Genomic DNA, 22,202 nt, shown 5'->3' on the forward strand with positions numbered 1-22,202 from the left:
AAAAAAGGACTTTCATGGTATTTTCATTTTCATTTGTTAATAGACCGTAAATATACTTATATTTATGAAAAAATTTCCTTTAATTTATGTAGATATTGTATTTTGTTCAATTTATTTTTTATTTTTATTAATATATTTTCTCAATTATAATATTCTTTGGATGTTTTATCATAGCTTCCTTTATTTTGAATTTAAGATTTTTTAGAAAATTATTCTCTTGAGAAATAAATAAAATATATTTCAATTAAAAAAGGCATAAAAAAAAATTTAATTACACTCTTCCTTTCTATTTCTCTCCCTTTTTTTTCTCTAACCTCTCTATCTCTCAACTTTTCTCTACCATCTTCTCATTCCCTTTCTTTTCTTTCCACTCTATCTCTCTTTAATTTTTTGTTTGAAAAAAAATCCGATAACCCGATCAACCCGACTTACCATGACGGTTGGGTTGAAATTTAGAAAAGATAAAATTTGGATCGAGTTGAGGAAAAATAGGCCCGGGTTCACTATATTCTTCATGTTATCCTTCTTGACCTAAAAAAAAATCCTTTGGGAGGAGAATGGGAAATCATTTTTCCCTAAAGGGGATGCCTCTTTAATTTCAATTGTAGAATGGTGAGAAGATTTTTTTTACATTATTGGAAATCAAGTTTTTTTTTCTCTAAAAAAATGTTATTTTTTTTACCATTTTCAACCCTCTCCCAATCTGTGTATTAATATTTTTGTTTGACTTTTGTATTAATTTTGATTGGGATATAGCTACGAAATTTTTATGTACATTTTTTTCATAAATATCGTAGATTTGACTATCAAAACTTAAATAATAAACCTACACTACAAAATCTATACTAAAAAAAATGAGAGGTGTAGGATATTTTTGTTATTTTTTATTGCGAAACTATGCAATTTTTTAGAGCGTAGGATATTTTTGTTATTTTCTATCGTGGACTTGTATGATTTTTTCAAAATAAATATTTTTCCTCTTTATTATATTTTTGGAAAGACCTTATGATTAAATAAATTGATAAACATATTAAAAATAGGAAATTGAATTTGAGGATTAGTAGTGTTGCAAAAAAAGGAGAAACATTTGGGTTTATTATTAAAAATCCATAAATATATGAAAAATTTCTGATTTCTAATTTTTAATTTGAAACCATTTTCATAAACTAACACTCTTAATTTCGAATCAATAACTATTTTTTAATTAAAAAAATGAGACCGAGTAGCGTTTTTTTTTAATTTAATTTATGAAATATATGAAAAATTGACGTTGGAATATTCTTAAGGTATAGTTAAACTACTTTGTAAATCCAAAATATAATTTTATGTGTTTATTAATGGCTTGTATGTCACTCATCATTATTACTTCACACTTTATTTCTAAAATGTGAGCTTTTAAACGTGAGATAATTAAAAACAAAGTAAAATAATATTTTGTGGACCTTGTTTTTTATTAAATAATAATAGATCAAATATTCTAACAGTTTTCAGGTGCTTTAACGTGCCCTAGCACCTTTACCATACACAAATGATCACTTCCGAACTGAATTTGAGTTGACCGATATTTTTTTTCTAGTAGGTGCCTAGTCACATCTTTACGACTAATGATGATTCAAAAACTATTTATTCTAAGTGATCCCATAGAAGAGGTATGGCAGTCACATCCCTAAACTTTTGTAAGAGTAGCACTTTGGTTCGTGATGATTTAATTTCAACATGTGTCAATTTAGTTTTTATTGTGAAAATATAGTTAAAACGTTTCAATTGGTAACAATACTTGATTGTAAATTGAAATGTATAATCATGTTTAAAAATAAAATTAAAAGAAACAAAAATACCCCAAAATACTTTCTCATCGTACAAATCATACAATTGTCTGAAGTCCCACAACCTATATTTTCAAACATACGTATAATTTGCTTGTGAGTGTACGAAGTGAATTGAAGAATGCCCATATGAATATTGACATGTTGAAGTTTAGTTTTGTTAACAATATTAAAATGAAATCATAGCCACTCCAGAATTGTATCTTAACAATCGTTAGATGTAGATTAAAAAATCTATGCATCCCAAAAAATTACTTAATCCAAAATTGAAATATGTATGGGTATCTTTCGATCATATACATTTAATTATGTAAAAATATTTACAACATTGTATGTGACAATTTTGGATTTATAGAGTCAAAATCTTCATCCAAATAATCAAACAAATATTCAAAAGAAACTTGAATTGAGTTTCATCGTGAAGAGGATGAAAGGTCAGTTTTCATGTGAACCAAAAGACATTCTCATCTTTGTTTCAACGTTCATTTCCTTCTAAACTCAACAAAATGTGTATTGCTATAGTAAGAAACGCAAAGGCCTTTCTTCGTTCTTTTGGTCACCTATAAAAGTTTTGGTTAAATAAAAAAGACAAAGTTTGTTATAAAATGGCAATAAAAAGTTCTAAAAATATCATTTGTATCTCTTTCCATCTTTTAACAATACTAAAATGGGATGTTTGTATGGAAAAATTAAAATCGTAAGACTTTTACCGTAGAGATAAAATTGAACCAAAACTAAAATTTTAAGAATAAATTTGTAATAATATTTTGGAATTTAAGAATTGAGTTGAAACCAAACTTGTAAACTTAAAAATTAAAGTGATAACATTTTGAAATATAGCAATTGAATTTGAATTAAACTCTAAAATCAAGGACTACATGTGTATTTTTCATTATACACAATTAATTGAGTTATAATCAGGTTGACATTTATTTAGTTAAATATGTCAAATTGTGTTCTCGTTTCAAGTATATTCCTTTTATAATTAATTTCAAGTTTACTTCTTTTATGATACTTAATGTTTTGTCGCAACTCCCCTAATTTTGGGATGCTATCTCTCATTGTACTAGCACCTCTTTGGTGTCTTGTATGACATACGATTCATATAAGCTAACTTAGATAACTTTACGAGGAAGAATTTTTTTTTGATAAATATATGGAATACTGCTCATGCGAATCTACAACAAATAAGGAAAAATATCCTTTCAAATAATGACGGCTCACGACAAGTGATACTCTTGACTCACGACAAATATGAAATGTTTTAAAAAACATATTGTTGAAATGAAAAGTTTGTCAATTCAACCATAGTAACAACTAGGGGTGTTCAAAAAATAGTTGAAAACCAAACCGATTGACAAACTGAACCGCAACAGAATCGAAACCGAATGCATGCGATTCAATTCATTTTGTGTTAAATTGAAACTAATTCTTATCCGATTCGGTTTGGTTTAAAAATTAAACCAATTCTAAATCGAACCAAACCCCTTTGTTTTTTTTTTTTTATAATATGTATAATAACAATAATAATTAAGTATATAAGTATAACTTAGGGTAGAGTATAAGTATAGTTTTGTAGAAATTATTTTGAAACTTTTATGTTGTTCAATTATTGTACATAATAATTTAATCTATATTTATTTGTAGGTCTTTTATTTATATGTAACCTCGTAAAGGATTTCGATTCTAATATTTATCCACAAGCAGTTCAATTTTGATTCAGTTTTATTTATGTAATAGCAGTTCGGTTTGAGAAAAAGCTGTTACTTGAGGTGTTCACGGTTCGATTTCAGATAAGATTTTTTTTTTTTTTTTTGCATTTTTCAGTTCGGTGCGGTTTTGCTCCAAACCGAATCGTGAACACCCCTAATAACAACATATAGGCCATGGTACGTTGTAATGGATCAAATCCTGATTGCGTCTCAAACCCAAGCACCTCAACAACATTTGTACCTTGATATAGACCGACAAACGAATCTTTCCACTATGTTAAAACAAGTACATACAAACACAATCATGTGTGAGGGTCACAAACCTCTACATGGAGCTGTCCCACAAATGCTCATGTTAATTGGATTAATATACAAAAAAGACTACTTGTTTTGTTCTCATACTTATTCAAGTTTCAGACTTAAACATATTTTCTTTATGAATTAACAAGTAACGTACAAACGAGATAACTCACACTCGTAATTTCGTAAAAAATATATATGTTTTAATCAACATCAAACCTACTACTATTTTATTTTATTTGGAAAAGATAAATATTAAATCCACCGGTATTTAAACTATAAAAACAAAAGTGGAAATGATTAATGTTGTAAGGTGTAACATGAATGATTCTAACTTTTTAATCTTCTTCTTTTTACCTTTTCTCCAAAATCACAATGATGTCTTACGAATTATTATTTCCCGTAGAAAAGATCAAATCACAGCGGTCCACGTGAGACCATGGGCCAGGGTAAAGGGTCCCACATTATCCCTTCCAATGCTCCCTCAAACATAGGAATAAAACGACCACACCGGACAAACCTCCAAAAGGAAGGGCAGAAAGAAAGAGAGAGTATGCCAAAATAAATAAACAAACAAATAATTAAAAAAGTAAGAAGATTTAAATTACACAAAAGCCCTTCTTCTCTTTCCCTCCAACACGTTCGTAGCGCCAGGAATTGAGGTGACGTGTACAACTGCCGTCCCATTCGGTAGAGACTCCGTTCCCAACGGCGATTGCTTGCTTGACCTCCGGACTTCCGTTGAGGAACATTTCTCTCTGCTTCCAATCCATCATAGGAAGAGAGAGAGAGAGAGAGAACGAGAAAATCCACAAGTCTCTGTTTCACTTTACGCTTCTTCTTCTTCGTGGAAAGAAAAAAAAAAAAAGTAAAAATTCTTTTCCTCTCTCTTCTGCTCTTTTCAATTCACTACACGAGGTGTTTTCTTTTTGTTCTGATTCCTTTGTGTTTTTCGAATTGTTTTGATGATTAAAATAATCCTACATTGTTCTTTTCGTTTCCTTGAATGAAAACGCATTCTCTGGAAAACCTTGATTCTCTTATCTGCTTTATCTGTGGATGTTTTAGCTGCATATTTTATGATGATATTCAGTCTTTGTTGCAGTGATTTTCGGTCGATTGATTTTATTGATGGTTGATTGATATGGTGCTTTGATTTGAGAATACGACGATGAGTAACCGAAACGTCGAGCCTTCTCAGGTTATGTTTTCTGTGCTAACTATTGCCTTGGTTATTTTTGTTGTTTCTGCATTAAGCGTGATGAGTTTTTTATTTTAATCGGTTTTGCTTTTTTTTTTTTGGTTTGGATTCCGATGTGTTCGTGACATTTGTGTTGAGATGTATGCGGACGAGTTGTTGGGAGAGGTAGTAACTGACGTTTGATTGAGGGAGTTAAAATGTATGTTTTGATGTTGTGTTATAGGTAGAATCCGGCGCTCCTCCTCCTGCTCCTCCTCCTCCTCCTCCACACGATCCTTCTGCTGGTTCTCGTGCTGGCAATACGGTGAGTTTTTTCTTTATTTTTGAAAGGTTTGTTAATTTCTGTATTTCTTTTTGTTCATTGTATGGACGTGACTTTGTATCTCAAATGTTTGTCTTATTTTGTCATTTGCTCAATGTTGAGATTTTGTCTATAAGCTTTGTTCTTGCTTAGCCTGCACGCTGAAAATTAACTCCATTGCTGAATTAACGAAAATAACAAATGCACTTGATTTGGCACAATGTGTGATGCAATTTTTGTGAGAAACGGAAAATAAAGCTCTGGGAATCCTTGCAAAGCAACTTTAGGAATTATTATTTGGTGGTTTTCTTATCTCCTGGAAGGAACGACAGTGTATAGAGGCTGCTTTAACATCCTACCTTAAGAGAAGGGTGAGTGCAACGACTGCTAGTTGGACATGCAAGAACATTAACCGAGGATGTGTAGCTATTTTTCTTTAAGCAGTTGGCAACCTGATTCAATGAGGGGACGTACTGAAGTTGAACCAAATGGATATCAATTGGATATGTGTAGTGGAAACGCTGAACACTGTATTTATAACCTGAGCATTTATTCCCATGTTGTCAAATCATATGACCGGTGCTCCAGGAAGAGGGAATTGGATTTTTATTATTATTTTATTTTAATTCATATTATTTTTGGAGAAGGACCAAACATCTATCCATAACCGATAGTAGTTACTGAGAACTCTTTCAGCAGGAAGATAAAAGAAGAGGGAATTAAATTTCATGTAGGAAAGAAGATAACTGCCTGAGCTTCAGAAAAGTACTTGGAGCATACCATTCACTACGCACCAGATCTATCCACCACATTTTTGTTTCTTTGAAGATCAAGATTTTAAGAGCTGCTAAGAATAATATCGTTTGCAGCAATGGCTAGAGTGTTGATGTGGTGCGAGGAAAATAAAGATATTCACAGGCTATTGACTACATGGTTAAGAAAGACTTTTCTTGGAACAATTTGATGACCCACTAAGACTTATGGAGTTTCAATAGTTCCTTGGAACAGTCTGATGGTGGGAGACCTAGATAATTTGTCTCAAAACAAGGTAAGTGAAGATAAAACATGTTGAAGACGTGTTTTAATTTAGTAAAAGAAAAGAAAATATACAGATCAAAAGAGGGAAATACAGCCTTGCCTTTAGGGATGAGAGGTCCCTAAGCCTAAGATGAGGGAATGGCAAAGAAAAGCTCTTCAATCTAAGCGAATAAGGTAACGTTGTGTATTACAAAAAAAAAATTGTGAGCACAACATGCAGAGGCACTAAATTGTATATTTTCACAAAAAAAAAAAAAAGAAAGAAAGAAAAAGAAAAAGAAAAAAGAAGAAGAAGTTATTGGAGAAAGGTTATCTGAAAGAGCCTGACAGACCACGAAAGAGCCTGCTCGCATCACACCAAAAAGTCCTAGCTTGACAGTAATTCACAAAGGCCAACAGTAAAATCCTTTGGAGGGAACCAAGCCCAGCCGAAAAGATTCAAAATAAAGACCCAAGCCGTAATAATATATATATATATATTAAGTGTAGCATGTTATTTCTCTTCTCACGAATATTTTTCTGTTTACTTTGGTGTGTCATAACTAATATTATTATATATTCATCAATCATGGGGTAAAATTTTAGGCTACATATCTAAAGTATTTAATTCTATTGCAGGTTTTCAAGAGTGGACCACTTTTCTTATCATCCAAAGGTGTGTTTATTTGATTTTTATTTGTAGAAGTTGGAAAAGTTGTTAACTCACGGATCAAGTTCTTTTTTCCACCCTCCCCTACAAAAAAATACAGGAATTGGATGGACGTCCTGGAAAAAGAGATGGTTCATTCTAACACGTACTTCACTCGTCTTTTTCCGAAGTGATCCAGTAAGTGGGTTGTTCTTTTTTATATTTGACCATGCTTGTGTTGACAGTGGTGGATTCATAAATTTTGTATAAAGGGGATGCTATACAAAAAATGTAAAACAATATTTATTGCTTGCTTCATATATTAAGCAAGGTGCGGTTAGTTACCAACAATCCAAACAAACATTTTGATAATTATTATGAATTTATTTATATATAATATTAAATATAAATCAGAATGTATATTAAAAAATACAAAAGGCGATAATTTGAGGGCGGCATGTGCACCCATGACCCTTATGTGGATCCACCACTGTGTTAGGGCCAAATGCTTGTGCTATTGTGCTGTTGTCAGTTAGTAGCTTGGTGCTGAGATTATATGGGAAGAAATCGTGCATGGGGTTGTTTTTTCATTTTAGGTAACGACAAAGAGCGAGTAGAGTTGCTGTGCCCCTCTAATGGTTGGGTTACATGCATGGTGATCTTTATCAATTTTGTTATTTTCATATTTGGATATCCTTTTAAGTACTTAATAGGTTGCTTTCATTATCTTCCAAAATAGTTATTTAGAGGGGGAATAATTGGATTCAACTTATTTCTTTTGATCTTGAAGAGTTACCTTTACCTCAGGCGTGGATTTATTCAATGATCTTTGGCCTGAATCTGGTTTTAAATTTCATTTAACTTTTGGTGATTTAAGCTAGTATCTTGACCTTGTTTAAGCAGGAGGATGAACCACTTGGAGTTAGTAGTTTGTCTATCACATTAAAACAAGCTAAAGCTATTTTATTATCACTTTTTCTTTATATTATAAATGCACAAGGAGGTACATGTATATTATTTGCTATATGTTATTATTGATTATTTGTCCTTTTGAATTGTTGAGTTGAATTTTTAATCGATTGTTACACATTTCAGAATGCTGTTCCTCAGAAAGGGGGTGAGGTGAATTTGACTCTCGGTGGCATTGATCTCAACAATTCAGGCAGGTTAGCTTGTTTTCTGAATTTAGATGGTACTTGCTTTATCTCTGCAAGGAAAGTAAGGCATCAAACTAATTTGGTGGTGTTACCATTTACCATACATTTTCAAGTGTTGTTGTGAAAAGTGAAAAAAAACTCTTGACTGTGCTCTTTCCCGATGGTCGAGAAGGAAGGGCATTCACCCTCAAGGTGCTCTCTCTCTCACTACCTTTTCTTTTTATTCTAACATTTCTTTATGTGAAGTGAAACTTTTGTTTTGACCTTTATAAGCATTTACTTTCTCCATTTTGTGGCTGTCTGTTTTTTCATTTTTTTTCACCCTCAAAGGTTAGGCATATGAACTAAATGAAAGAAGCAAAAAACTTCTCTTGGGTGGATGGACTAGATGAAAGAAGCTAAAAACTTGGGAACTTCCTTCGAAGCTACTCTGTTGTTTAAGTCTTAAATTGCATTCTTACATTTTATTTAAAAATAATCATTCATAAGATAACTCTAAGCATAGTTTCCATTCCAATATAACTTTGTGTTTGGATTGAATGCAAAGTGAGTATTCTAAAAACTTGAAAAAGGGTGTTTTTGTTCAAATAGTATGTCCCTCACAGCCTACTGCACCTTATGTTTTCTAATTTTGCAGGCTGAAACATTGGAGGATCTCTATGAGTGGAAGGTCGCACTGGAAAATGCTTTGGCACAGGCACCTAGTACTGCCCATGCTAACGGTATCTTGAAGAATGATAAGATCGAATCAAATGATGGGTCTTCAGAGACGTGTATGCCTTCTTCATCTACTTTTCTTTAGATAGCACTTATTCTGTTGTATTTCTAGCTCCCAAGTTTATGTCATTCTCTTTATATTTGTTCTGTTAGCTTAACATTATATGCCTTTTAAGAGAAATGTGATTAAGCTATATTTCAGATGTTTTCATTTCTTTGAAATGTACAATATTTTTATCCTTCTCGTGGTTGCCTTTAGTATTAGTGAAGAATACGTATATTCTACTTGGGCATAGGTGTGAAGTTGCACAATCCTGTTTGGATGATGTATGGCAAAAGTACCAAAATTTTAAAACTTGGTCATGGGAAAATTGTTATTTTTAATCGAATTCTTGCTACTTGTTAAAAATTTGGTAGATAAGCTTTATCAGATGCTCTGTTCTCGTGGATTTGAACATATTAGTATGTTGTTCTATTAATGTTTGATATTTCTGTGATGCACTCATGATCTGTTTATCTCTCTTGTAGTTTTTTATTTGGAACTTCACCTAAACATTGAATTAGTAGATTGGTTAGTTTAGTTTCATTCTCGTTTGACACTTGGATTTTCACCAAATTGGGCCTGCTTGTAATATGCTTCAACTTCAATAACTTCCATTCTCTTCATTTTTCGCCTCATTGATTTATTGATGTTCTCTATTTGTCTTTTCTAGTGAAGGATAACCAACCACAGCCTGTAAGACCAAGAGTGCTTGGCAGGCCAATTTTACTTGCTTTGGAAGATGTTGATGGAACTCCCTCTTTTCTGGAGAAAGCCCTTAGGTTTATAGAGGGCCATGGTAGATTAATTTATATTCTAGCATACAAGTATATCTTTCTGCAAAACGTCTTCTATTATCTTATTTTTGAGCTAATGTATCCGAGTCAATAATAGGAGTCAAAGTTGAAGGAATTTTGCGACAAGCTGCAGATGTTGATGACGTTGAACGTCGTGTGCGGGATTATGAACAGGGTCAGTTATTTGATTATTATGATGATAATCTAGATTTAATATCCACAATGTTGTTGGAAGTGTTCTTTTGTAATAATGCCACAGTTCACAGCGACTAACAAAATTGACAACTTATTTCTCACTTACTGATGGGGTATGAATTATACACGTAAACTACGCACAAATAGTAGGTGGTTATTGCCAACAGTGACCTTTTTAGTCTTTTCTTTCCATTAGTAATAACTCATGATTGTAAGAGTTATTACTGACTTTAGTTACTGTCTCTTACTGTCTCTTACTGTCTCAATCAGAAGAATCAATATTGTTTATTCATGCTTTCTTTATACTGCAGGAAAAAACGAGTTTTCTTCAGAAGAAGATGCACATGTAGTGGCTGACTGCGTGAAGGTAGGAAAGTTTTTCAAATTTTGAATACTTATTCAAAATTTGAATACTAATGATAGCAAACCTTTAAAATATATAGTTGTTGCATGCTGTAGAAGTTTTCTTCTAGCTTATGTTTTTTATACTCTATTTCAGTATGTCATCCGGGAGTTACCATCATCTCCAGTTCCGGCATCTTGCTGTAACGCATTACTAGAAGCATGCAGTAAGTCATTGGAGTACCTGATTTTAATATCTTCAATAGTTTAATTTACAGGTGGACAACATACATTCTCACTAGAAATTATGAAAGCATAGAAACACAGGCACAGATGAAAAGTATTCGACGAAGGATGTGGACATGTGGAGTAAAATATATTGCTTGAAAACATGTTTGTACTGTTAAATTCTAATGATTATATTAGTTTTGATTCATGATAACTTTTTGGCAATTCTTTGGAGAGAGGAAAATGACATTTACAAACTGAGAAGACCCACCTCTGAATTTCATTGATCAAAAGGAGAAAGAATAATATTAGGAGTATTCAGAGTATTTGAGAGGCGCATTCTCCTTACGCCCATACATAAAAATAATGCCCCTCCAACCTCTCACTCTTTTTCTACAACGGCTAAATCCCAATTTGCAATGCCTAAATTCCAATCATTAGATAAACTTCCTTCTCCCATGCCAACATGGCTTTGCTTCTACACTTTGGACCTTGACGCAGTTTTCCTTCTGTCTTTAATAAGTGAAATATACTGGGAGCCTTTACGTACACATGCATGAATTGTCTGTTTAGAAAGTCGATTTTTATAGTTTTATGGAGTGGTGCACTGACATTTTCTAGCTTTTAATTCACGCTTCATAAATATATTCATGCGTAGATAAATGGTACTTTTTTTTATCAAGGCCTATATGTTATGCATTTCATTCCTGTCTTGTGCAATCTATTATATCAGATTAACAATTTTTTTTTATAAGAAAGAGATTAACAAAACATATTACAACAATTTAAAACATAAAAATATTTACATGAAAAATCGCTGAAAAGAAAAGGCAAGGGAGTTGATGTTGCCTCAAGAAACTTAGGTGGGTATCGACTCCCTCTAATTTTATTTTCTAACATAATTACTAAATTTTCACCTGGGCTTGCTGTGGTTCTTCAAGGTTTTCCTAGTTAATTGAGCCTTGGGGTCTTTCTTTGAGCGATCTTATCTGTCCAGTAGTTACTTTTACCTTGTCCAACATCTGAAAGGGGTGGCTTTTTGTTGCATTGGTAGATTTCAAGTGGCTAAGGTGTGATTGGACGGATTCTCTAACCGTAAAGCATATGGACTTGAAAGAATCACATCTTAACATTTTTCTAGTTTCCTTGAAGCTGCATTTCAGCTTGGGACGTTCCTCCTGTAGGCTCTAACATACGAGGGATAATCACATACACACACATTCTCCCGCTTACAATTATCATCCTAAAACAGTTACGACTAGGAATTGCATCCTTAATCCTTCTCCCCTTTCTAATGTAATTTTTAGTCATCTGAGGTCTAATAGTGTTGTTTTTGTTTTCTTTGGAGTCTCTTTGTCTCTAGGTAAAGTTTGAATACTTTATTCTTTATTTTCAATTATCTTTTCATTGTGGTTTATGTATTTTCTAACCATTTCCTTGTTTTTAATTTTTAAAAACAGTTGTTTAAGATATTTACTTATTGACCCCCTTATTTTTGAATGCATACTAGAAACTGATCGAGGTATCAGAGTAAATGCTATGCGATCTGCAATATATGAAACCTTTCCGGAGCCCAATCGCCGTTTACTGCAGAGGTAGCTTTATCCCCTGCTTTGTCTATTTTGCATTTGTTTTCTATTTTAAATTTAGAAGTTAACAGAGAGGAAGTCAACCTTGGTGATGCATGCTATAAACAATTTCTACTATTAGCAATGTAACATATATTTATAATTTATGTTGAATCCATGCATCACCAAGGTTGACTTCCTATTATCAATGTGTCAGTTTATAAGATATGGTTACCAAGTGTCAGAGCTATAGAAGTTTATTTGAAGCCTTGACTATTTACATCGTATCTAACTTCATCTTGTTTGTGGCCTGTGTTCATCTTGTGAGTTCTCTCTGAAAAAGTATCTCGTAATTGGTAAACAAGACTTATTGTGATGCTGGTTTGTTTGATGTTTTCTTTAGTTTGTACAATTGCACGTTAACTTGAACACTGGATACAAGCAATGGTGATGAGAGAAAGACAAGACATGCAGTGCTCGGGAGTATATTGTTCTATAACTACATTTAATAATTCAGTACTTTTGAGCACTTGAGAGACTCTTGTAATAGCTTTTAATTAATTAATTTATTTATTAAAGAAACAGAGATAAAGAGATATTGGTCTTAGGGATGTGGAATCTGTAAGCCGAAGGGGGAGATGTGTTGAAAAAAGCCTAAAATCTAGATTAATGAGAAGAAAAGGAATATTACGAAAAGATTAGTGGGTGCCTCCCCAAATGGAGGCTGTATATTGTAAATGAACACAAAAAGAATCTATTATGATATTGTTTTTGTTGAATGCATCTTTGGGGGAGTTGGTTATGACAAGGGAGATACTGATGTCAAAAGTTGCAACGGTAAGGAGGGCCAATTCTATTTCTTCTTAAATTATGAGTTTATAGAGGAATGTCTTGCTATCCTAGATGAAATAGTATTTCATTGTGTGGACGTTGGTGGGCATTTTTTTCATGATTTTCTTGTGTCACGCTCCTATTATTTTTTGGTGATCAACAAAATACTTCTAACCTTGCCCCTATTGCATGTCCAAACGGTGTTATTCTTTGTCATTATTCTTTGTTTCATCTGCCTTTTTGTACTGTTTTTAACCTTTGAATGCTATTTTTTTTTCACAAATTCTTTCTTTTATTCATACAACAGAATTCTTATGATGATGCAAACTGTAGCTTCTCATAAAGCTGAGAACCGAATGAGCTCTTCAGCGGTGGCAGCTTGCATGGCTCCCTTACTCCTTCGTCCTCTTTTAGCGGGTGATTGTGAAATTGAAACCGACTTTGACGTGGGGGGTGATGGTTCTATTCAACTTCTTCGTGCAGCTGCCGCAGCAAACCATGCTCAAGCCATAGTTATTACTTTACTGGAGGAGTATGGCAAAATTTTTGGGGTAACTATTATACATACCTGTTCTTACATTTCAAATTTTCTAATATGATGCAATCATGCTCAGAAGGCTATAAATGTTTTTTTTAAAAAAAAAAGTTCACTTTGACTAGAATGAGTTTAATGCGCATATTTCTTGGCCAAGTTGTGAGCTTTATTTACTGACTACTTAGGATTTTTATGGCTGCTCCAAAAAGGTCAATTTTTTTTCCAGAATTAGGCATATTATTTAGAAATGTTTTCTTTTCCTTACAACATCTATGACTGAAAAGAAAAGATAAATAAAACTTGGAATTATCCAAGGAATCTAATATTATGTATTTTGTTGTCATAGTTCAGAATACTTCGAAGATTAATTACCTTGTAATTTGAGATCCATAAGTTACTAGTGTGATTGCAGGAATGTTCCATGTCCCCTATTATGTACTCGGATTCGGAAGAGAGTGGAAGTGAGAGTGAGGAGGCAACTGATGATGAAATGTCTTACGACGATGAAGAACAAGATGATGTCACTGGTTCTGATGCAGAAACAGGTGATGAACTTGAATCAAGTGGAACCTGTAGTGGGAGTGTTGACTCTGAGGATCGTGAATATGATGATAAGGTACGTCTCTGTACTTCCTCAGTTGAGTTACGTACTTATCTCATATAAAGTTCCTTAAAAAAATCGTAGTATCACCATCATCCTATGGAAATCTGACAAAATGGTAATGTCACTTTAATCCTCTAATACTATTATCATAGTGACGACCATATTGCATGACAATCTTTTGTTTTATTTAAACGTTTATTTTCCTCTCTATCGTTGGGGGGAGTGTCCATGCTGGATAATCATATTAGAAATTTAATCAATGTATTTGTTAAAAATCGAACATATCTTATTCAACGATTCCGTCACATTCTAGTTTTTCGACATCTCTTTCTCCCTCACTACGTGATATTTTTATTCAGAATTTTCCTCAAACCTATCCTTCTAAATAATCCCCCTTTCTTCATGGCTACTGGTTCCCTTTATTGATACACTCCAAACGTCCCTCAAGAGGACCAAATTGTCTTTTGAACCTCACTTGTTCCCCTGCTCCTCTTAGTCAGTTGAATGTTTTCTTTTATAATCTTACTGTCCGGCGGTAGAGTTTAAGAAATATACAATTGTACTGTTTTTCTTCTAGTAAATTCCCTGGAGGGGTCGGGGGAATGGGAGGAACTTTTTCTATATCCTAGGAATCATAATAATAAATTCTTACGACTCTTGTTGTTTCTTCTTTTAAACATTTTGTATTTTGAAATCAAATAAACAATTTTATCTACAATTATTTGGAATAAAAAAATCCAGGCTAGGTGCTAACCAGGCAATGCCGTGGAACTAAAAATTAGAAAAGGATTTCTCGGATAAAATAAAATAAAAGAGACACATTATTTTTTATTTATAAATACTTTTATTAGTCTTTAGTTATTATTTATATATTAAAATTGAAGTTAACTCTTGTTTGGAGCCCTTATTTTTTCTAATCTAATTTATCTAAATAATTTTTATAATAATTTTTTTTATCGATTTTATAGATATAATTATCTATTTCAATATAATTATATATGTTTATTATTATATATCTATGTAATAAAGGGGAGATAAAAGATAATGAATATAGATAAAGAAAGGCTTTTCAAGACTTTATTTTCTATAAAGAAAGGCTTTTCAAGCCTTTATTTTCTATCTTTTAGACGGTAATTATCCTTTTCCAAATTTGGGGAGAAATAACTTAGATACAAATGTGTAATGATTCAATCCCAAATTTAAATGTCCAGTTTATTTCAAAAAAAATTTAAATGTCCAGACTTTATATTTCTCTTGATTTTAGGATGGTTTAGAATGAGTTCATGGATTTTATAATTTTTAAATTTTCCAACTTCCCGGGTCGTTGATAAAGTTTAATTAAGTACCAGTTGGAAAAATGTCAATACTTGGTCCTACTACCGTACAGGGTTCTGAAGTATCAAGTAGTAGTTCGAAGAATTCAGACGCGTGTAAGGTAAATGGAACGAAGCCAAAATTTTCCTCAAGTTCCCCTAAAACTTCTTTGCCTCAACGTGGAGAAGTTCAAAATAAGGAGAGCATTCAGAACAAAGATGATCCAGGTAGAGATAATTCACCAATCAAGGATGAAAGGCCTGAAGTTGAATGTGCATCTGATGAAGCAAACATGACGAACAAGTTGGATCTTTGTCCATCTTCAAGCGTTGAAGGTTCCCCAACTACGTCTAATAAAAGTTCCCACGCATCAAGGCGTCTCACCGTTTGGGGACGCACGCCTGTGAGTAAAACATTTCATTAACAATATCACTCTTTTTTCTTCCTCTCTTCTGTCAAGTGTTCCGCATTCCGTTTCACTTAACCCTCATCATCTTCCTGAATTGTGCATCATAACGTTTTTGGCTGTTGTTAGAGATTCATACGAATTGTCTTCTTCATTTCTTTCTTTAAATCTAGTATTTTCTTTTTCATGTTCCTGCAGGCAGTTTAACTAGCTCTTATTTTTTTATATATGTGCAGGCAAAGAAGAACCTCTCCATGGAGTCCGTGGATTATGATTTCGGGGAAGAGTAAGTGATGATTCGTCTTTCTTTTTTTCTTTTTTTGTTGTGGGCGGGGTTTTTTTCTTTCAAAGGGAAAAGAAATCAGAGAAGCATATAATCACAAAAGAGGACATCTTTAAGGGGTGGGGTAGAGAACTCCCTTTCGAGGAAGTACAAGAGGAGAATCTTCCAATATTGGCCATCATGAAGAAGCTATAGTTACAAAATAAATTTTTATTTGAATACGACCAATAAGTAGTATATTGTACGTTGCTAACAAAAGAGCCAAAATATGCATTATCTTAAAAGATTCTTTGGTTTGGTTCCGTCCAAGGAGAGCTCTAACCACACCATTCTGAAGAACCTTAGCTTTTACCTTCGTAAGACAATCCCTCAAGCGCCTCACAAAGCCAATGATCCAGATTTTGATGGAAACAAATCTTTTAAGTTATAGTTAGTCTTAGTTCATTATACAAGACCAGGCCCCTTGTCTGCCATATTAATGATTCTATAAAACATAGATCGAAGGGAGAATTTGACTTTATTTGGTGCTTTAAACTTCCAAATGGGTTTAGAGGGACGTTAGTAGTGGAGGACTTACCCTGTTTTCCTTTTTCTCCCTAGCTTTATATATGGATAATAAAATATTTTGAAATAGAAGTTAAATAAATTGATTGTTTCCTATTTACCTAGAGGGCAACGGTTACTTGGCAGTCAATTTATCCGTCGAAAATTTTGCAATTTGGTATGGATGACTATCAAGACGGTTTGGTATTCTTAAAAAATTATAAGTTCATTGTCAAGTATCAGAAACCAAATTGAGGAATGTGGATTGGAGCTTACTTTTTCTTGTAAATGTTTTTAAGTTTTTAACAAAAAATCACCTGAGTTTATGTTTATAGTCTTCCATTTAAGGACTGGGCATGAAACTTCCTGATTATTCCATTTCTGGTTTACAGATCCTTATTTAGCGACTTCGTTAGCTGAAATTTAAAAGTATTCTTAATGACTTTGTTAACTGAAATTCTTAAGTCAAGTCCAAAGGTATGAAATGAAAATGCTGCGGGGCAGGTGATTCCGTTTGGATTGAGTGTTTATATTCATGAAAAATTTTCTTCGTATACATATTTGACAAGTCGACTAGTACATCATGAGACATTATATTAATCTCTTCAAAAGATTTCAGTATCAATTGTCTTGATCTTCTTGGTGTATGATTATTTTTGCACAATTTTTTCCATTATCCTGTGTATTGTAAGTTTTATTTGATACTTTTTGTACTTCTTTCAGGTTTGAAATCCAGAGACTCGAGGCCACTAAAGGTGAACTGCAAAATAAAATTTTGGAGGAGGTAAAGGTTCTCAGTGGCTTAGGAGTTTCATTTCTGGTTCCTCGATCTTTCTTTATATTTATTCAATGTTTTTTACTCAGGCTAAAGAAAATGCGGCTTTGCAATCCTGCCTGGAAAACCGAAAGAAGGCCTTGCTGGAGCGTCGCCTAACTCTTGAGCAAGAAGTAAACTCTTCATGGGCCATTAGTCCTGGTGCTCTTAGTTTTATTTTCTTCATTCTCTATAATGTGATTGATGTTCTTAGTCAATGGAACTGAAAATTGGAACCTTGTGATTCTTTCGAAATGTTCCACCTTTTGTTTCTTTGTTTGGTTCACAAATTTTTTCTTGGGTTTGTTAAAACTATGACCCCATAGTCCATAAAACATGTTAGTTTGTGTGCCTTTTAGGCTACAGTTCAAGTTATGGCAGCATATCTAACACGATTACTATAGAGATTTTTATCACTTCAAATGCTGTAAGATCAAACTTTTGTTCTGTGGATTATTCAAGGGGGACAGCTTGGACGCCCACCGTTATTCTAAAAAGTTTAGCATGTTTATGGGACTTATTAGTGGTTATCAAAGTTGCAAAGTCAACTAATGAGAAAAGACTTAATCATGACTATGAATTGAATGTTCAGGTGGCAAGACTAAAAGAACAGTTGCAAAAGGAGAGAGATCTGAGGATGGCACTTGAAGCAGGACTTAAAATTTCTCAAGGCCCCTTACCAAATTTAGCTAATATTAATGAAAAGGTCAGTTTGTCTTATGCCTTTTATTTTATTATGTGGAATTATATGACAGAGTTCCAATGCTATAATGTGTTACCTATTCGTTTAGACAAAGGCAGATCTTGAAGAAATAGATCAAGCGGAGAAAGACATTGCCAATTTAAACAACATGGTGAATGACTTTGGAGGACAGCTTGATATGCTACGTGATCAGAAAAATAATTTGTCATCTGATTCACGTAATGTCTCCAAACAAGAACAGAATTATCAAACAAAATCGTATGTTTCTCTTTCTGAAAGTTAATGTTTTTAGCATGATCATAAAATAATATTATTTTTGCACAGGACACGTTCATAACTTCTTCAACCTTTTTTTATGTGGATAATAATTATGCATGTGAGATTAACGATTCAAATGGGTACAGGAAGGACAAGAAGAAGGATGCTGGAGCTTTAGGCCCTTCGCATTCTGAACACTCCAGAAATAAGGTGAATCTCCTTTTCTTTTCTTTCTTTCTATCAAGATCGAACACCTGATAAGAGATGATCCCTGCTTCCCTAGTTTTGTTGTTAGACACCTCATCTGAATATAATTGTGCATTAGCCATATTTCCATATTTTTAATCAAATCTTGTTTCTTGACTAGAATGCTATGATTTTTTTGAAGCCATGAATCATGGGCATGCATTATAATATAACTATTTGGATCATGCCGAAGTCAAGGATCATAGCAATTCATTTTAGTTACTGTTTTGGGCCTCGAGGAGCATTGTAGGATACTCGGACCGATTTTCAACAAATTGGTGGTCATTTTAAATTCGTTGTTGTGTTTTTGCAGGATGTCCTTTCAGGTCAAGCAGAAAATGACAATGAAAAGAAGATGGAACCATCATCTTCCGCAAGTAAATACCCCCCTCTCCACCAGCATCCAGATCCTCGTAATGCCGCTGTCAGATCAGTTGGGTTGCCAACCAATTCATCTACTTCAGAGACATTACCATCAAGGCCAACGGCTCCTAAGAGGACTGGTGCGAGGATTGAGGTGGGTAGTAAAGTCTAACGGTGCCCCATTTTTAATGCTTCTTTTGTGTTACTGACATTACTAAATCATTTGGGGCTTTGAAGTGCCATGTTGAAATGTAGTTCCTGTACCGTTCTGCAAAATAAAGATTGTTTTCCACTCATTATACAAGTCAATCATGCATTGTGAAAAATGATAATAGTCTGCTAGTTTAGTCAATTCACTCCTCATTGTCAAAATGTTAGAAATTTAAGATCCTGGTCATAATACGAACAATTTATTTCGAAATCCTTGTCACATTATTAGTTCAGTCGTAATTACCATTTTTCCGTAAAGAAATGTAATCAGATGCAGCTATTCTATTGTCTAATCTTGTGTATATTGCAGGGTCCAAATCATACTTCTTCAGCACTGACAAAACTGACTACCAGACTCAACTTTTTGAAGGAGCGCCGCAGCCAGATAGCAAATGAACTCCAGAATATGGACCGGGGACGAAGTCAACCATTCGAGAATTTGGATAAGAGCAGAGGACCTGAATCTCAACGCTCACTCCAAAATTCGGATGAAACTCAAGGGTCATCTGATGTTCAACCGATGCGCAATCCAGAAACAAGTAGGACAGCCAACAACCTCCAATCCATTCAGGACTCAGATAAGAGAGCAGGAACTGATAACAACCAATCTCGAAAATCAGATGCAGATAAAGGAACAAGAACAGGAGGCCAAAACCAAAACACTCTGGATAGAGGAAAATCAGAGAATCATACGACCATTAATACCGAAAAAGGTACTGGACAGGATAGCAGCAGATTTACAACTGCAAGAACGATTACTAGATGATACTGGTGGAGTGCTATAAGATAAATCTTCAAGAGTTGTGAGTTATTAAAGTTATGGCCTTCTGAAAAATGGATGGGATTTGATGATTATTCGTTCTGAAGTTGCAAATATTAGAGTGAAGAACAATCCTTCACTCTTAATGAAAATGCCAAGATGATGTACAGATAAAGAGCTAGTTTCTTGATCAAAACTGCTTGAATTATTTGACTTAATGTTGGTTTCTATCTAATTCTTTTTCTTGTTCAGTGAATAGCTCAAAGCTTTGTATAGGAAGGATTTGTTGCTATGCCTTTCAGCATAGGTGAGATTCCATTTTAAATTATTAATTATAAGTTTACTGTGTGAACTTATATGCCTACAGGAGAGATTCCAACACAAGTAGAATGGAATCCCATTTGATCCTAATTCATGTGCTCATCCTCACATTAGTTAAGTAAGACGTTGCATTACACATTTTAATCCCTTTACAAAAAGGTGGATTAGGTTCTTTCATTTTTATTCTATTTTCCTCCAATACATTTCCTAAAACAGTCGTAAATTTGTAGTAAAAGTTTATGTTTAGAATTTTATATGAACCAAAATAGTCCACTTTTAAAATGATGAATTATTTGCAAGTAAAGAAAAAACAGGATAAATGTAAAAGTGTATCTGAAATGTATTAATTATAATTGAATATAAAGAATTTGGGAACAGTTTATAATATAAAATACCCATAATTCGGGTCATTGTCAAATCAAAATTGGTTGAAAATTTTCCTGACTTGTTCAAGGGTGACAAACAAGACCACCGTGAAAGGCCCTTGCCGTGAAATCGTCGGAATAAATCCTTTGTAAAGAGCCATCGGCCCTTCCGCCTTCACCGTCTTCATTGCACAGTCCAACGCCCCACTGTACGGCGCCATCGCCCCTGCCTCCACCTTCATATTCATAACTCTCGTCTTTATCACATCCACCGGATTCGACGCCACCGCCGCCACAAACCCCGCCGCGAAACTCGCCGTCACGTGGGTCCCCAGTCCGTCCTTCATCACTCCCTTTTCCAATATCGTCTCTTTTATCTGATCGTACGACGCCAACTGCGCCGCCGTCACGATCATTGCCCGGTTCACCGTAAGCGCCGACCCACGCCACAGACTAGTAATACCCTCCTGCTTCGACATTCTCGTGATCGCGTCCACCACGCCTGCGTAATTCCGCCGCTGAGCCACCGGAAGCCGTCCATCGGCCTGCATTCTCACCATTGCGACGTCGGCCGGGTTCCCGACCGCCGCGCCAATCCCGCCAGCAATTAACCCCGCAGTGATTTTCCGGGTTAGAGGCATACTTCCGGAATCTGGATCGGACCATTTAGTCTTGAGGATATCGTAAAGACCCATCCGAGTGGTGGAGTAAAGAGTTTGCCGGAGAACAGTTGCAGAGACACCGGAAAACAGAGCAGCAACGCCTTCGGACTGGACAATCCGCACGCCGACCGAGATGGGTCCGACACGCGGAGGTTGGGGCGGCGGGATGTGAAAAGATTCCTGTGCAACAACGGAACGAGAAGCATTGAAAGCTAGGGCAGGGCGGAGATTTGGAAGTGGCGGTTTCTCGCCGTCTAATTGCATCCGAACTTTGATAAGATCAAGTGGGTGAGTAGAGCAACCGGCAACAATGGAAGCGATTCCTCCTTCGACAAATCCCTTGAAACCCATTCTAAGACTGAAATTGAGGATTTGAGAAAGAAGAAAAGTGGTTAGAAAAATTGAGAAGTGAAATAATTGGTAATGGGCGAAGAGAAGAAGATTAATTTAATTTTATAGGAAGGAGAAAGAATGTGGGATCGGAGAAGCTTACATTCACGCGTTGAAGAATAAATGGCGACCGGCGACGGCGGTGGGTCCAAGGAAGAACGAGATGCCCTAATGCGACTGCCCACTTCTTGACTTCCTTTGACTTTGACTTTATATTACACCCTTTTTCTTCGAACCATTAGCTTTCCTTAATTTACCTTAAATTATAATTTATAAAAAAGCCAATTAAGTTTATTATATTTTTAGAGTTTTAAAGATGTTCTTAAACTTTTAAAATTTGTTTAAAAAAATCAGATGTTGTTTGGTAAATACTCTCTAGCAATAAAAAATTTCATAAATAATCCTAAAACCTTTAAAAAATATTCTTATTAATCCATACCCATCTTCCTTCACTCTCAAAATAAAAACCCAAAATTTTAAAGTTAAAACATCAAACTTTAAAATAAAAATTTCCTATAACATACTAAAACAAAAATTTATTAAA

At 34.2% G+C, this 22,202-nt stretch overlaps 2 protein-coding genes across 4 annotated transcripts; one reads left to right on the forward strand and one right to left on the reverse strand.

The window, feature by feature from the left end:
- Positions 1-4,445: 4,445 nt before the first annotated feature.
- Positions 4,446-20,171, forward strand: LOC103488140 (rho GTPase-activating protein REN1). 3 transcript variants are annotated; one of them, XM_051082298.1, is made up of 24 exons: positions 4,446-4,706; positions 4,932-5,039; positions 5,263-5,343; positions 6,997-7,033; positions 7,128-7,204; positions 8,102-8,172; positions 8,277-8,355; positions 8,801-8,936; positions 9,594-9,719; positions 9,815-9,892; positions 10,224-10,279; positions 10,412-10,481; positions 11,993-12,077; positions 13,189-13,432; positions 13,829-14,032; positions 15,408-15,737; positions 15,977-16,026; positions 17,290-17,350; positions 17,431-17,514; positions 17,973-18,086; positions 18,172-18,341; positions 18,488-18,551; positions 18,901-19,104; positions 19,471-20,171. In XM_051082298.1, the coding sequence occupies exons 2-24, from the start codon at positions 5,010-5,012 to the stop codon at positions 19,924-19,926; spliced, it is 2,907 nt and encodes a 968-aa protein (XP_050938255.1). In that variant the 5' UTR covers positions 4,446-4,706; positions 4,932-5,009; the 3' UTR covers positions 19,927-20,171. The 3 variants fall into 3 exon arrangements, with proteins under 3 accessions (XP_050938255.1, XP_050938254.1, XP_050938256.1); XM_051082297.1 differs by having other exon boundaries at positions 4,944-5,039; XM_051082299.1 differs by lacking the exon at positions 4,446-4,706 and adding an exon at positions 4,738-4,756 and having other exon boundaries at positions 4,944-5,039.
- Positions 20,172-20,557: 386 nt separating this feature from the next.
- Positions 20,558-21,950, reverse strand: LOC103504228 (mitochondrial uncoupling protein 5-like). Its single transcript, XM_008468672.2, has one exon. The coding sequence runs from the start codon at positions 21,617-21,619 to the stop codon at positions 20,660-20,662; it is 960 nt and encodes a 319-aa protein (XP_008466894.2). The 5' UTR covers positions 21,620-21,950; the 3' UTR covers positions 20,558-20,659.
- Between the last annotated feature and the right edge of the window lie 252 nt (positions 21,951-22,202).

The sequence above is a fragment of the Cucumis melo genome, chromosome 3 (genome assembly GCF_025177605.1).
Source record: "Cucumis melo cultivar AY chromosome 3, USDA_Cmelo_AY_1.0, whole genome shotgun sequence".
In the NCBI taxonomy this organism is placed as follows: Eukaryota; Viridiplantae; Streptophyta; class Magnoliopsida; order Cucurbitales; family Cucurbitaceae; genus Cucumis; species Cucumis melo.

What these genes read in the sequence shown, in the direction of transcription:
- LOC103488140 (XM_051082298.1), top strand. Translation starts at nt 5,010, where the DNA reads ATGAGTAACCGAAACGTCGAGCCTTCTCAG. An exon ending in TAGGTTTATAGAGGGCCATG is followed by an intron (nt 9,720 to 9,814) that starts GTAGATTAATTT and finishes AGTCAATAATAG; the next exon opens with GAGTCAAAGTTGAAGGAATT. An exon ending in ATCGTGAATATGATGATAAG is followed by an intron (nt 14,033 to 15,407) that starts GTACGTCTCTGT and finishes ACTACCGTACAG; the next exon opens with GGTTCTGAAGTATCAAGTAG.
- LOC103504228 (XM_008468672.2), bottom strand. Translation starts at nt 21,619, where the DNA reads ATGGGTTTCAAGGGATTTGTCGAAGGAGGAATCGCTTCCATTGTTGCC.